Source organism: Phacochoerus africanus, chromosome 1 (assembly GCF_016906955.1).
Source record: "Phacochoerus africanus isolate WHEZ1 chromosome 1, ROS_Pafr_v1, whole genome shotgun sequence".
Taxonomy (NCBI): domain Eukaryota; kingdom Metazoa; phylum Chordata; class Mammalia; order Artiodactyla; family Suidae; genus Phacochoerus; species Phacochoerus africanus.
This window is the reverse complement of record NC_062544.1, coordinates 5509109-5523453: the sequence shown is the minus strand read 5'-3', so window position 1 is coordinate 5523453 and position 14345 is coordinate 5509109. Positions and strand designations below refer to the sequence as shown.

General features: G+C 41.0%; 1 protein-coding gene across 2 annotated transcripts in view; it reads right to left on the bottom strand.

The window, feature by feature from the left end:
* ADCY2 (adenylate cyclase 2) overlaps positions 1-14345 on the bottom strand; it is a 420540-nt gene that overhangs the window by 76371 nt on the left and 329824 nt on the right. For both annotated transcript variants that reach the window (XM_047768054.1, XM_047768133.1), the window contains exon 15: positions 6695-6779. In XM_047768054.1, the coding sequence (XP_047624010.1) occupies positions 6695-6779 (85 nt within the window). The remainder of the gene's footprint in view (positions 1-6694; positions 6780-14345) is intronic.

The window sequence follows — 14345 nt, the reverse complement described above, 5'->3', positions numbered from 1 at the left end:
GAATGCATGTGATGGATTAAAAAAAGCAAAACTGGACTAGCAGTGATTATAATATACGTAAATGTACCATATTTGTCAGGTAAAAGAGAGAGACTCTAGGACCAGAGAACATCACATACAGCTAGATGTTGTCTACACGACACACCTATATGGTAAGGAAAAGGTGAATAAGAAGATGGGAAAAGGGACACTGGGAAAATACTAACCAAGAGAAAGCTGTAGAGTTATACTGACATTAGAGAACGGAGACTTCAAGGGAAAAACACTCCTGTGGGTAGAAAGCTTTTCTATCAGCTGGTGTGTGACCTACTTTCCTTTTCCAGGACCGTCTCTGTATTTGTGCTTTTTCATCTCTGCCTGGAACAGGTTGGGGGACTGATACTGTATTATCTCTGCTATACAAAGCACAAGAAAACCACAGAGAGGAAAATTTCTCCCAACATTTTCTAACATTTTCATTTGCTGAATCTGTCATGCTTCTTCTAAAAGACATTTCATCAGGGAGGTTTCGTGTGTGTGTGTGTGTTATTTATGGTTACATCTTTTGTATTTGTTACAGAAATGTACGTCTATGTCAGGTAGTTCAGAAAGTTAAATTTGGTGGTAAAGGTGCACTTTTTATTTTGATTACTATGACAATGACAGCCATTAATTTTTATTGCTGATTGTAATGAAAATGCAAACTCGAATCTCTAATTCTATGTCTTATTTTCTACTTAGATAAAAAGGATTGTTTTGATTATCAAATAAAATCATACATAATGAAAACACTTTGAAGGGTTCATATATGTGAAAACATTTTGCAAAGTATTATTATTGAAGATACTTTCTTACTAGCATATTTTAGAGTCTATATCCACCTACACATTAACTGTTCCCCTCCATTTTACTGAATGTCTTTTAAGATGGAGTTATACCTTGCTGAGAATCCAGCCTTATGTAAACTGGGTCAATAGCTGGGTCAGTATTAGAGAACTAGACAAGAGGAGACTGTGAATTAGGTTCTATGTGAGGTTATGTGATTTTTGAGCAACTGATTTTTAGTGGTCACCATAATGGCCCAGGACCATGAACGGGGACATCCCATGCATGCAGTTCTGAGCACTTGGCTCTCAACACACAGCCTAGCATCCTCTGGAACCTGCCTCCAAATAACTATAAGGGCTCTAAGGCTGGTTTCCAATGGCCCCTATACACTTCAGGCCAAGTTACGCAGCCTCTGTGAGCCTTTGTTCCATTCATTGTAGAATGAGAATTCCTTCCAAGGACTCTTGTGTGGACAAATGATCCAGCCTAGGTACAATGCCTAGCAGAGTAAGTGGTCATTTTTAATACTATGCAACATTTATTACTTGTAAACTGCAATGAAGTGCGATACAGAGCTAGGCACGGAATCTTGCCCATCATTAGCAGTTTAGGTTGATTCTAAAGGTTCTTAACCTGGGACAGGAAGCCTTTGCAGGTCTTAGAGTTGTCATATTCATGATCTTCACCCAAAGTCTCCATCTGCATCCTCAAGGGATCCACTCCCAGCTCCTGCGTTATTTTTCATGGAGGGAAGCTTTGCTTCTAAAACAGTAGAAGCAAACACGGAAACTCTGCACTGCATGGCATCTTCCGAGTCCTGGGTCTCTCATCCATGAATTGCAGGCCTGGACAACATTATTTGTGGTTCTTTTTCAGCTCTCAAGTTTACAGTTCGGAAATGCTAACCAGAATTTGCAGCAGAAAGCTACGTAGCTCATGAAAGCACCAATGCAGAGGCGACAAGGGGGTCTGACAAGGGAGGACCCAGGATGAGGGCCAGGACGCTGGCAGGCTAAGAGCTCACGGTAACTGGAAGCAGAGATGCACTGTGAGCTGAATTCAGAGCTGCCATCCCGGAAGAAGTCAAGTCTGGGTGAGGAGTGGGGTGGAACATTGTCTGGGCAGTGGTGTTAGAAGCCAGCATTTGCAACCTAACGTTCCGTCAAGCTGACTGATACTTCTTTTGGATTTCAAGTGTCTCAAGTACTCAATGAACAAAACAGGGCCAAGGTGAGATCACCGATTTTTTTTTTTTTTTTTGTCTAAAAGGATACACATCAGAATAGAAAATAGGAAGCAGGATAGGAAGCAGGAGCAGCAGGCACTGAGAAAGCTGCCTGTGGGTGGGCTCCTAAGAGTCGGTTTGTGAAGGTTAGAAGATTATTTGCTTATTTATTTATTTATTTTTTTATGGGCCGCACCTGCGGCACATGGAAGTTTCCAGGCTAGGGATGGAATCAGAGCTGCAGCGGCAGGCCTGCACCACAGCCACAGCAGCGCCAGATTCCAGCTGTATCTGTGGCCTACACCACAGTTCAAGGCAACGCCAGATCCTTAACCCACTGAGCGGGGGCCAGGGATCGAACCCGCATCCTCATGGATACTAGCTGGGTTTGCTATCACTGAGCCACAAAGGGAACTCTGGAAGATTATTAACTGAGGCATCAGCCCTCAGCACATCAGAGGCAAGATCACGGTGCACGTGAGAAGGAATTTCAGTGCAGCAGGAGAAAGGCCATGGACCACCATTCCTCCTTCACACACAGATTTACAAAGAGAGCGCCTCCCCGCACCAAGGCACCTGGAGAAAGAGGACGAACTTGTGCCCAGAGCACACCTAACCTGCCTGAGGAGGAACGGTGGGGTCGGTGAGACCAGGGTGGTGCTACCTGGAGCCCCATGAGTTGAGAAAGGAAAAAAACACCTCGTGGGAATGAAAGAAGTCCAGAAGGGCTGACTTAGCACTTGCTTCTTCTAAGTGGACCATTCGTGCGGTCAGCGTTCTGCTGAGTTCCCTGGCAGACAGGAAGTAGGTGTAGGAACACAGTCCTGGTCTTAAGGAGCCTGCTACATATGAGAAGAAAAAGCAGTCGCTCTCACTAAGGAAAAAACGGGCGTCAAAGAGATGGTACTTAATCAAGTGCTAAAGTACACGGCACAGATCCTGAGGCCCGTGGCGCCCAAAGAAGGGCCCCTCACATGGGCTGATGAGGCTCGTGAGGAAGGTGCAGAGCCCACCCCCAAGGGCAAGAGCTGAGACATGGGCGTCACGGGGGAGGGGAGGGCGAGCACTGCTGGGAGAGCCTCCCCAGAAGGTGGGGGCTGGGGGGCTGGGGCTCGGGGGAGGCCGGGCTTCTCAAGCTCTCATGATTCCCTGACTTTTTTGCAAATGTGTCACTGAACTCGGACCTCTGTAGAGTGCTTTTTTAATCAACAAGCAAATGATTGCATTTCATTACCACGCTTTTTGGGTCCATTTTGATGGTTCTCTACCCTTTTTATCAAACCCAGCTGAACAATGACCAATCGGTTTTATTTATTTGTGTTGTTCATTTTTGTGCAACAGAGGATACTCAAAGTAGAATTCTTGGAGGAAAAATAGCTGCCTGGCTAAACTTTTCTCATCCTCCTATAGAAAATTCTTTTAATTTCATTCTTCATATGGAGAATTTAATATCGTTATTAGGATACTGCCTCTGGCATTTAAGTTCTCAGAAGGTTAACGCAAGTTCATAGAATTTGAGTCTGGGATATTCAGTATTCTTTCATAAACTCAGTATTTAAGCCATAAATAAATGCAAATCACAATAAAACCTCATACTTTTCCAGGACTATTGTGGAGTATTTGTGATATACCTCAGTTTTTTCTTCTTTAATTTAAATTTATTCTTTGTAACCACCATCAAATGCTATCACTGACATGTGGAACCTAAAAAAAGAACACAATGAACTCTGCAGAAGGATACTGACTCACAGACTTTGCAAGACTTATGGTTTCCAAAGGAGACAGGTTGGGGAGGTGGGGGGATGCACTGAGGGTGTGGAATGGACATGCTGTAAAATCATTATAGGTGATGATTGTTATACACCTATAAATGTAATAAAATTCATTAAGTATAAAAAATAAAAATAAAAATAATAAAAAAATTAAAAAATACATTTATTCTTTGTAGAGTGACACAAAGTATTACATTAAATGTCACATGTAAGAAATGTAACTTTTTTTTAAAAAAGAGAAGCAAGCATTTATCATTGTGATCTTTGTTTAAAACACTGATCATGCACATTAATTTTAAAAAGTTAATGTTCTTGTTTGTTGCCTAAAAAAGGGTTTGTCTGGATTGCTCTAAGAATAGGCATTCTAAAATATGCACTGATGGAAAATAATTGCAGCTGCTGTTTGCTGAAAATCTATTAGTAACCTGCTGGGTCCTTAACATTTCATATCTCTAATGATGGAGAGAAACTTTGAACATGGTTGATCTCCAATTTCCATGCGAGAAAACCATGGCTTGCAAAAGACTTAACCAAAGTCTCAAAGGTAATATATGTAGTTTTGGACAGAATTGGAGAGGGAAGAGTAGAAATTATACTCAAAGCCTTCCTGCATTATTATGTTTGATATTGAAAGTGGAAAAAAAATGCTTGCGGAAATGTTTTAAAGAGTGAAAAGAACGCTTTACTGGAATGAGAAGTATCCCTTCCAGGGGTTTACCAGGATCACATCTGGACCAAGGAGGACAGCTGGCCACTGGGGGGAGACTCATTCGTGGATCCTACTGATTCAAGTTTGGAAAGACCAGGTGTCTTCAAGTCTAGTCGTCCTGACCACTTTAGGAAAGTACAGGCTTCCTTGAGGAGGAGGCAAGCATCGGTTCATCTGCAGCCTTGACATGTTCTCTTTGAGGCACCGAAGACGTAAAAGGAACTTCCTAGCATCTGCCGGGTGGGTGTCAGTCTTGGGAAGCCCACGGGGAATGGGAGAAACTGGGAGCTAGGAATGTTGGCGCTTGATCACCCTGAAGCACCACCGGCAGGTGCAGGAGTGACCAAAAGGTACAGAAGGTTCAACAGTGAGGTCAGATTATACTGTGGCTGAGAGGGGAGACCTTATGTCACAGCAAAGCATTCCCACCAAGGCAGCCAAGTTGCTCTGGAGGTTCTCTCTCTAGCTTCCAGCTGTGTGTGTGTGTGTGTGTGTGTGGCGGGGGGGGGGGGGTTCTTTTTTTCTATAGCAACTTAGTGGAAAGAAAAGTCATTTTGAAACCCTAAATATACACTATACCCCCCATACCCCTCAAGACTGGATTCTTTAGAAGAGAAAATGAGAAGAATGGCTGCTTCGACACAATGACACGAGCTGCTTTAATTACAACAAGGTTTGGATTGCCAATGGAGCCACAGAATGAGAGCTCCCATCCTGCAAACCTGAGAAATCGTCTGCAGAAGCCTTTTAGGGGCCAGGAAGACAGCAGGTGGAGTCCATGTGCTCTTCCACCCAAGGAAAATCTGAAACAGGCTTCCTTGTACATTACGAATTCCAGGTCTCTTAGAACTTGACAAGGAGTCCTACGGTCGGTAGCTACTCAATCTTCTCTACAACCTATGAGGTCTTCAGGGGATTTTGAAGAGACTCAAGATGACACGTGCGCATTTGAGGAAGTCAGAAACCACCTTCTCAGGTTCAGCAGAGCTTCCAATCCATTTGAAACATTAAACCATGATACAGAAAACAAAACCCACAGAAGTTTGCACAAGGCAGAGGAGTCAGAGTGTCCTCTCTTGAGAGGTCGAGATGATGGCTTTGGAATTTTAACCCTTTTTAGCCAAATGATTTCACAGATCAGACTAGAATGCACCCAGCGCTGGGGATCTGTTTCCGAGGGGCCTCCCCTCCTTCAGCTCATCTCTAAGGAACAAAATGAAACCTCAACTATCTTTTGGGACTGCTATCTCATTGGCTTTCTTAGGATGCTCTCACGAAGCTAAGGCCACCCAGCAACACCTGCATTAGTATCTTGAACCAGCATTTAAACCATAAGAGCTTACAATGACTGGTTTAAATTAAAATGCTAATGAGAGGAGTTCCCGTCGTGGCTCAGTGGTTAATGAACCTGACTAGTATCTGTGAGGATGCAGGTTTGATTCCTGGCCTCGCTCAGTGGGTTAAGGATCTGGCATTGCCATGAGCTGTGGTGTAGGTTGCAGACACGACTTGGATCCCGTGTTGCTGTGGCAGTGGTGTATCTGATTACACCCCTAGCCTGGGAACCTCCATATGCCTCAGATGCAGCCCTAAAAAGACAAAAAAACTGCTAATGAGAGATATTTTTACACCTGATATTTTTTCTATTAACACCCCCCCCCCCCCCGCCCAGTTGTGGCTGCACCTGCATGTGGAAGTTCCCAAGTCAGTGATCAAACCCACACACAGCAGTGACCACAGCCACAGCAGTGACCATGCTGGATCCTTAAGTGCTCCACCACCAAGGAAGTTCAATTTTTCAAAACTTTATATCTTGAAAGTCAATGTCAAAGACACATTTGGTTTCCCTTTTAATTCCCTTGTACACCAAAAGCCTCCTATTACACCAGTATTTGCTGCTATCAATACTCCGAAAACTTAGAGGCGATAATAAAAAAAAAGGTTGACAAAAGCCAATAAACGTAAATACGATTTTACAGTGTGACATTCGACATTTCAAGTAACCTTCAGATTAGGATCTCAGTTTATACTCTGGGGCGTTGACATGGAGGGTACATGCTTCTCTCCTAGGTTGTGTATCTCTTGAAATGGTAAATCGACAAGCTCCCTGTGTTAAGCAAGCAATCAGTTTTCATTCAATGAGCACAATTTTCAAAGAGGTTCTATTTTTGAAGTACCTACCAAAAGCTGTCCAGCAAAGCAGACGAAAAGGATAAAGGCAAGCGAGAGAAATGCAGCTCCAAAGGAAATCCCGAGAATGGACGTTCTACCAGGAAACAAAAAGGAACACGTTAGTGTGGGGATAGTTTCTATTATTCTGGAAAGTCATCATTAATAGTTCCGGCTTAATTTAATTAGAGCTTCATTAAATGAGGATGTCGCTTTTTTCCTAATTTCTTGAGAAGTGACAATGGGGCTAAAAATAAACCAAAGACACATCTGTAGAAAAATATGTCTACAGTTGTGTCTCCTCAGCTTCTTATGACTCATTAAAGCTGCCCTACAAGCATCAGCTCTTCATTAAGAAAAACCATCTCCTTATGACTTGCCTCTGTAACCACCACTCTCATGCTCACACTTGACCATGACCGTCTCGGTGCCATATTCCCTGCTGGTTGGCATCCTGGCAGTTGCTGCCTCCAGGGCAGCCCCATCCGATGCCCTCGAAGACCTCGTGGGCTGTTCTTACTCCCGTTCACATGGAAACACTGAGTCCTCACCCCGCCTCCCCAGGACAATCCAACCAGATTCAACTTCCTTCCAGACTGATGCAACTCAGCGCTCATGGAGATGCCCCAAAGATTTCACAGCCCCTGACTTTCACATTCTTGCATGAGCCAACGAACAGGAAAGCTTCCTGTGCTCATGTGAAAAGTATGCCCATTAAGTTACAGATTCTGCCACTGACACGTGACAGGTAGATGAGTGTTGATGAGAATTGCAGGCACTTCTGAGAGATCCTTTATTTATTTACTTATTTTGCTTTTTAGGGCTGCACCTGCGGCGTATGGAAGTTCCCAGGATAGGGGTCAAATTGGAACTGCTACGCCACTGCCACAGCAACACCAGATCCAAGCCACATCTGTGACCTAACCACAGCTCATGGCAACAACAGAACCTTAACCCACTGAGTGAGGTCAGGTATCGAACCTGCATCCTCATGGATGCTAGTCCAGTTAGTTACTGCTGAGCCACAGTGGGAACTTCCGGAGAGGTCCTTTAAATAATTAAAAAATTCAAGGTCTCTTAAAACTTTGGATTTTTTGGATTAAATGACATTGGAGTAAATGACTCTGAAACTGTCATTTAATCCCAAGGAAGACGTGTTTGGGAGTATTAAAAAGATGAACCACAATGAATAATCAAAGGTAAAATTCAAATGAAGCCTCCAGAGAGAGGTCAGGTGGCACTTGAGACCACAGTGCAAGTTTGTGCCAATGAGGGTGGCTAGACACACTGCACGAACAAAAGATCTGGCCGTGAGAAGAGAAGGGACACCGAGAGGTTGATGTGCCACATGGAAGATGCAGATGTAAATCCGCAACGTGCGGAAATGACCGGCACGCGCACAGCAGTGAGCCCCATGGGGCAGGAAAAAAAGCCAATAATCCGTGGACAGAGGAAGGCCCTTCCTGCCATGAGGATGGGAGGTTCTGCTCAGCTCACCTTCAGAGACATGATCTGTCTCGAGAGATGATTACCCGTCAAGCAAGATCTACAAAATCTTGACTTCGAACCAGTGTACACCTGAGGCTAACCCAAGGATGTACTTATGGGGGCACTGAGTTATCAACGAGGGTACTGAGTTATCACCTAGACATGATCCATAATGCTTTCAAATACCTGGCCCGATAATGGCATCTGTTCACATTTTATGCAAAACAGTGTCTTCAGGGAGGGTGTCTATATACCAAGTACACCTGCACGTTGACAGAGCCAAGTAGGATGCCATCCCTGTTTTCAGCAGCTCACAGTCTAGTAGAGACGAGCGCCATAGGCCTCCTCACCTCCCTCATCCCAAACCGCCCTTGTCATTTCTTAAAGTTTGCTTCATTTTTTACCTCGAAGCAGAGTTGACTTACCAGGCCATGTTCATTTCTGCTTAGAGCAAAGTGATTCAGTTATACCTCCACAAGCATTCTTGTTTATATTCTGGTCCATTCTGGTTTATTTTTAAAATTTTTGACAACACCAGTGGCATATGGAAGTTCCTGGGCCAGGGATCTAATGTGAGCTGAGACCTACACCACAGTTGCAGCAATGCCAGATCCTTACTGGGTCACAGTGGGAACTCCCCTATCATGGTTTAATCACAGGATACGGAATAGAGTTCCCTGTGCAATGCAGTAGGACCTTGTTGTTTGTCCATTCCATATATACTAGTTTGCATCCACTAACCCCAAACTCTCAATCTCTCTCTCCCCAAAACCCCCCTTGGCAACCACAAGTCTGTTCTTTGTGTCCATAAGTCTGTTTCCATTTTGTAGATAAATTCATTTGTCATATTTTAGACTCCACATGTAAGTGATATCATATGGTATTTGTCTTTCTCTTTCTGACTTACTTCACTTAGTATGAGAATCTCTAGTTGCATCCATGTGGCTGCAAATGGCATTATTTCATTGTTTTCATTATGTTTATGGCTGAATAGTATTCCATTGGGTCTATGTACCACATCTTAATTCCCTCACCTGTTGACAGACATTTGGGTTGTTTGCATGTCTTGGCTCTTGTGAATAGTGCTGCAATGAACAGAGGGGTGCATGCATCTTTTTGAACGATAGTTTTCAGGATATCTGCCCAGGAATGGGATAGCTAGATGGTAGGGTAGTTCTACTTCTAGGTTTTTTGAGGAGCCTCCATATTGTTCATCCTAGTGGTTGTACCAATTTACATTTCCACCAACAGTGTAGCAGCAAACACCCTTCTTTTTAGACATCACTCTGGTCCTTACTGGTCCTTAGTGCCTGGTCAGAAGCCACGGTCTCAGCATCTCCCCAACAGGAGGGTGGAGGGAGAGGAGGGAAAGGCAGGCCACACCTCAGGGGTATGGAGGGCTCTTGCTATTCCTGTGACCAAGGAGACACAGTAACTCTTCTGCTGAACTTCTGCTTGCGGTCTCTCTCACGCAGCTTTAGAAGACAGCTCAGACGGGGTTTCCTTGACCCTGTGTCTCCTGATTCCTTTCTGGTGTCAAGGTGATACCTTTTTATGAAATGGTTTCAATATGAATGATCTCTTACTGCAGATTTGGTAAATCTCAGCTATAAAGCAATCTGGTGAGAGTGACGGGGTGGCGTTGGGATGGTGATATGATAATATGAGGATAGAATATGGACTATGTATCCAGGGCTGTTCTAAAGGCTTTCTATGTACATGTAACCCTGGGCAGCAGTTATTATTATTACTTCATCATACCAAAGAGAAACTGGTGCCCAAAGAAGCTGAGAAACTTGCTTAAAGTTACACCCCGATCAAGTCCTGTGATCGAGATTTAAGTTCACACAATTGTACTCCCGACTCAGGTTCTGTTTTTAGGAGCAGACATGCCACATTTTCGTCATGCCTGCTTTTTCAACTTTCTTGGGAAATTATCCATGTCATTTAGATGTTTGAATATGAAATATTTTCCTTAATATTCTCCTCTAGTTTTAGAAGTTGCCATATTGGAGGTGATTTCATCTTCTCCTTAATGCTATTTTTCTTGTTCTCTCTAAATCAGACTTTTGAAGCTTTGGATATTTGTTGATCTTCTCGAAGAATGAACTTTTGGTATATTATTAAAGTCTATGCTTTCTGATCATTGTCTATATTATGGGTTTGGGAGTTAACTTTAAAAAAAATCCCCTTCTTCTTTTTTTAAAATTTTATTGTTCTTTTTCTTGATTGTCATTTACTGCCAGTCTTCTGTATTTTCTAATAAATGCATTTAAGGACATAAATATTCCCATAATTACTGCTTTAGCCAAATCCCACAGCTTTGATTTGTAGCTACTCATTGCCATTCTTTTCTAAAAAGCCTGCAATTTCAATTTCCACTTCCTTTTAATACAAGAGTAACTCCACAGGGAGATTATTTTTGGTCTGTCCTTGTGATTTCTAATGTCATTAGGTCGGATCAGAGATTGTGGTCTCAGTTCTCTTTGGGGTGTGATACATATGTTCTATTTCTATTAAGTCTTAGGACTTTCTGAAAATGATATATATTTTCTTTTTGCTGGAAACAAAGCATGTTCTTTCAATGTATCTATTGTCAGAGCCTGATGAGTTAGTCAGGTGCCCAGAGGGCTGACTTATTAGCTCAATTTGCTCTGTCAATTTTAGAATGTATTAATATTTCCAACTAAGATTGTGGGTTTGTCAATACATCTGAACATTTTAATAGTGTCTATTTATTTCAAAGAGATGCTGGAGTGCATAAAAATTTATGATTCTTAACTTTTCTGGTGATTATATTGTAGTATGTCTCTTTTTTAAAATGCTAAATGCCTTTCACTCAAACTCTGTGTTGTCAGAAACATGTATTACAGCAGCTTTCCCTTTTCTTTACACTGTTTTCCAAAATAGCTATTTTCCGTCCTTTACTTCCAACCATTCTCTATCTTTTACTTTTAGCGAGATCTTTTAAAGATACTATAGAAGTGGCTTTGGGTTTGTAGCTTCAATCTTTGAACCCCTTTCCAAGAATGGGATATTTTCATCCTTTGACAATTAAGAAATTTGTTAATATGTGACCAGTTCTTGCCACCTTATTTTCTTAAAATGTTTGGTAAAATTCATACAGAAATCACTTCAGTAAAAAACAGGTTTAATATACTTAATAAATAGCCATTTGAATTTTCTATTCCATATGTGCCACTTTTGGTAAGTCGAATATTCAGTGAACTTTCCCATTTTATCTAAATTGTAAGTCTTTTGGGCCTTGAGTGACTTACAACATTGCACATTTATCCTGGTGAAATCTGTACCATCTGTAGTAAATCCTATTTTATTCCTTATATTATTAGTTTGGGTGATTTGTGATTATCAGTTTTCTTTTCCTGCTTGATCAGTCTTGCTAGTGACTCAGGCATTTTTAAAGTTTTTCAAAGAACCAATTTTTGGTGTTATTATTTTTCTGGTGGTTGATTTCTATTTTATGGATTTCTTCTTTCTTCTTTAGTATATATTCCCTTCCGCTTACTGGATTTGCTCATCTTGTTCTGGCTTCCTAAGTTGGAAATATAAACAACTGATTTGAACCTTTTCTTCTTTTCAAAGATAAGCATTTTAAAGCTAAACATTTCTCTGAATTATTGTTGTAGCTACATTCCACACATTTTATTTTGATTTACAAAACATTGTCTTGTGGTTTTTTTATTTGATCCCTAGGGTATTTAGAAGTATGTAGTTTAACACTGAAATAGTTGGGATTAATTTTAGATATTCTATTATTTTTCAATTTCTAACCTGACTTTGGTGTGGTTACATATCAGTCCATAAGATTTTCATCTTTTCATATTTATTTCAGTCTTTTCAAATTTGTTGAAAAGATTTTATATCAGATCTGCATAAGGATTCCAGGTACTGTTTAAATTAGCATATATTTTACTGTTGAATTTAGTGTTCTGTGAAAGCCAACTCATAGAAAGTTGTCTATCTTGCTCAGATTCTCAATATCCTTATATATATATAAAATTATGTAATACTTATATACCCTACCATGAATGGTAGCATATATAAAAGGGATGTTAAATATCTAATACTGATGACTGATTTCTCTAATTCTCTTTTTTTTCAGGTGTATTTTTTCAAGTATTTTATAGCTGTATTTCAAGTATATGCCATTTAATGATTTCGTGTTTCCTGATAACTTGAACCTCTTACCATTTTTCAATGTCTTGCCCTTATGTCTATTTTGTCTGAATATATGTACAGTTGCCTTCTCATGCTTGCTATTTATATGATCTGTGTTTCCATCTTTTTTACTCTAATCTGACTTCCTTCTGTATTTAAAGGGCAGCTCTTGTATACAGTATGTGGCTTTGTCATGCTTTTATTTGGAGTGTTTATTCCTTATACATGTAGTAACAAGTCACCACGCTATCACCACTCTTTTCTCTTGTCCTTGTCCTTTGTGTGGTGTGGTCCATTACATTCATTGATAGTCTTTATTTCAAATTTACCATTTTACTGTTCGTTTTTTTCTTTGTCTCATGTATTTTTGGTTCTCTGTTCCTCTTTTTTTGCCTTTTGTCATTCATCTAATATTTTCATGGCATTTTAAATTTCTTCTATTGATTTTTTTAGTGATACCTCTTTGTACGTTTTAGTGATTGCTCAAGAAATAAAATACACATTATTAATTTATTAGAAGTTACTTAGTATTAATATTGTGCTGCTTCAAAAGTACATAACATCCTGACAACAATATAATTCCACTCTCCTACTTATCAGAATTCTTATTGTTTTGCTGGTGATGAATTCCTCCTGCTTTCTTTCCTTTGCAAAATGTTTTTCTTTCCCCTCATTTTTAAACAGGAGAGAGTTCCTGCTGTGGTGCAGTGGATTAAGGATCCAGTGTTACCCCAGCTGTGGCGTAGGTTGCAGCTGAGGCTCAGACTGGATCCTTGGCCTGGGAAGGTCCATTTGCCACAGGTGCGGCCATAAAAAATTTTTTAAAGGAATGTTTGTATTGAATATTTAATCGATCATATTTATATCAGTGGTTCTGAAGAGAAGTCAACCATTATTTCCATACTGATCCTTTGTATGCATGTCTTTTTTTTTTTTTTTTTTCCCCTCTGGCTGCATTTAAGGATTTTTTTTTTCCCTTCTTTCTTCCTTTGGCTTCAGCATTTTGAGCATAATATACCACATGTGGAGCTATTTATATTTATTCTTCTTGCTGTTCACAGAGGTTCTTGCCTTTGGAGGCTGATGTATTTCAACAATTTTGGGAAAATTTGGCACTAAGTGCGCTGGTAATTTCCCATTTGTTTTCAAACATATTTCCATCCCATCTCCTACAAACTCCATTTGTCAGACTCTTTGCCGTGGTCCTATCAAGGTTCAGCCAACAGGAAGTGGAGGGAAAGTCCGGAAGGGGGAGGAGGAAGCCTGGGCATCTCTCCTTACTATCTAGGTAGCGGGCATTTTCTGCATGAGCTGCAACTCCTACTGTCTCTGAGGTTCCAGTGCCTGTCAGGTAACCCATCCTGGTCATGGTTCTAGCCTCTGCACAAAGGTCCATGAGCCTGCCTTCCTTGTGATACCATATCTACCCTGTGTCTTTCCAAGCCTGGAGTGGTAGTAGGTTCCTCTCTTGCTCAGCCCTTGGTTGCTTACTGCCCCCTGTTCCATCTCTCAGCTTTCCTCTCCTCATGTAAACCCTTCACTTATTAAATTCCCTTGCTGAAATTGAGGCCATTTCTGTTTTCTTTACAGGACTCGAATCCATCACCTAAAGTTTTTTCTAGGTACTATGATAGCATGAGAAGTTAGATGAAAACCTAGGAATAATTAGAATCAGTTACTCTTCCAACTTTCTACCTTTTTCCTTTGAAAAAGAGCAAACCATTCAGTTTCTATTAGACGTATGGATAAAATACCTACATATGCCATAGGACACGCCATGGCTGAATTTCCTTGAAAATAGATAAGTGATTATGGATTATGTTGGCCTTTAAATACACAAATCTCAACAGATTTAATGACAGTTATCATGGGTTAATCTACTTTCAAATCACATGATTTATTTTGTGAATCAGAAGGGATTTGTTTTCTTTTTTGTTTGTTTGTTTGTTTTTAAGCTGCATCCACACCATGTGGAAGTTCCTGGGCCAGGGACTGA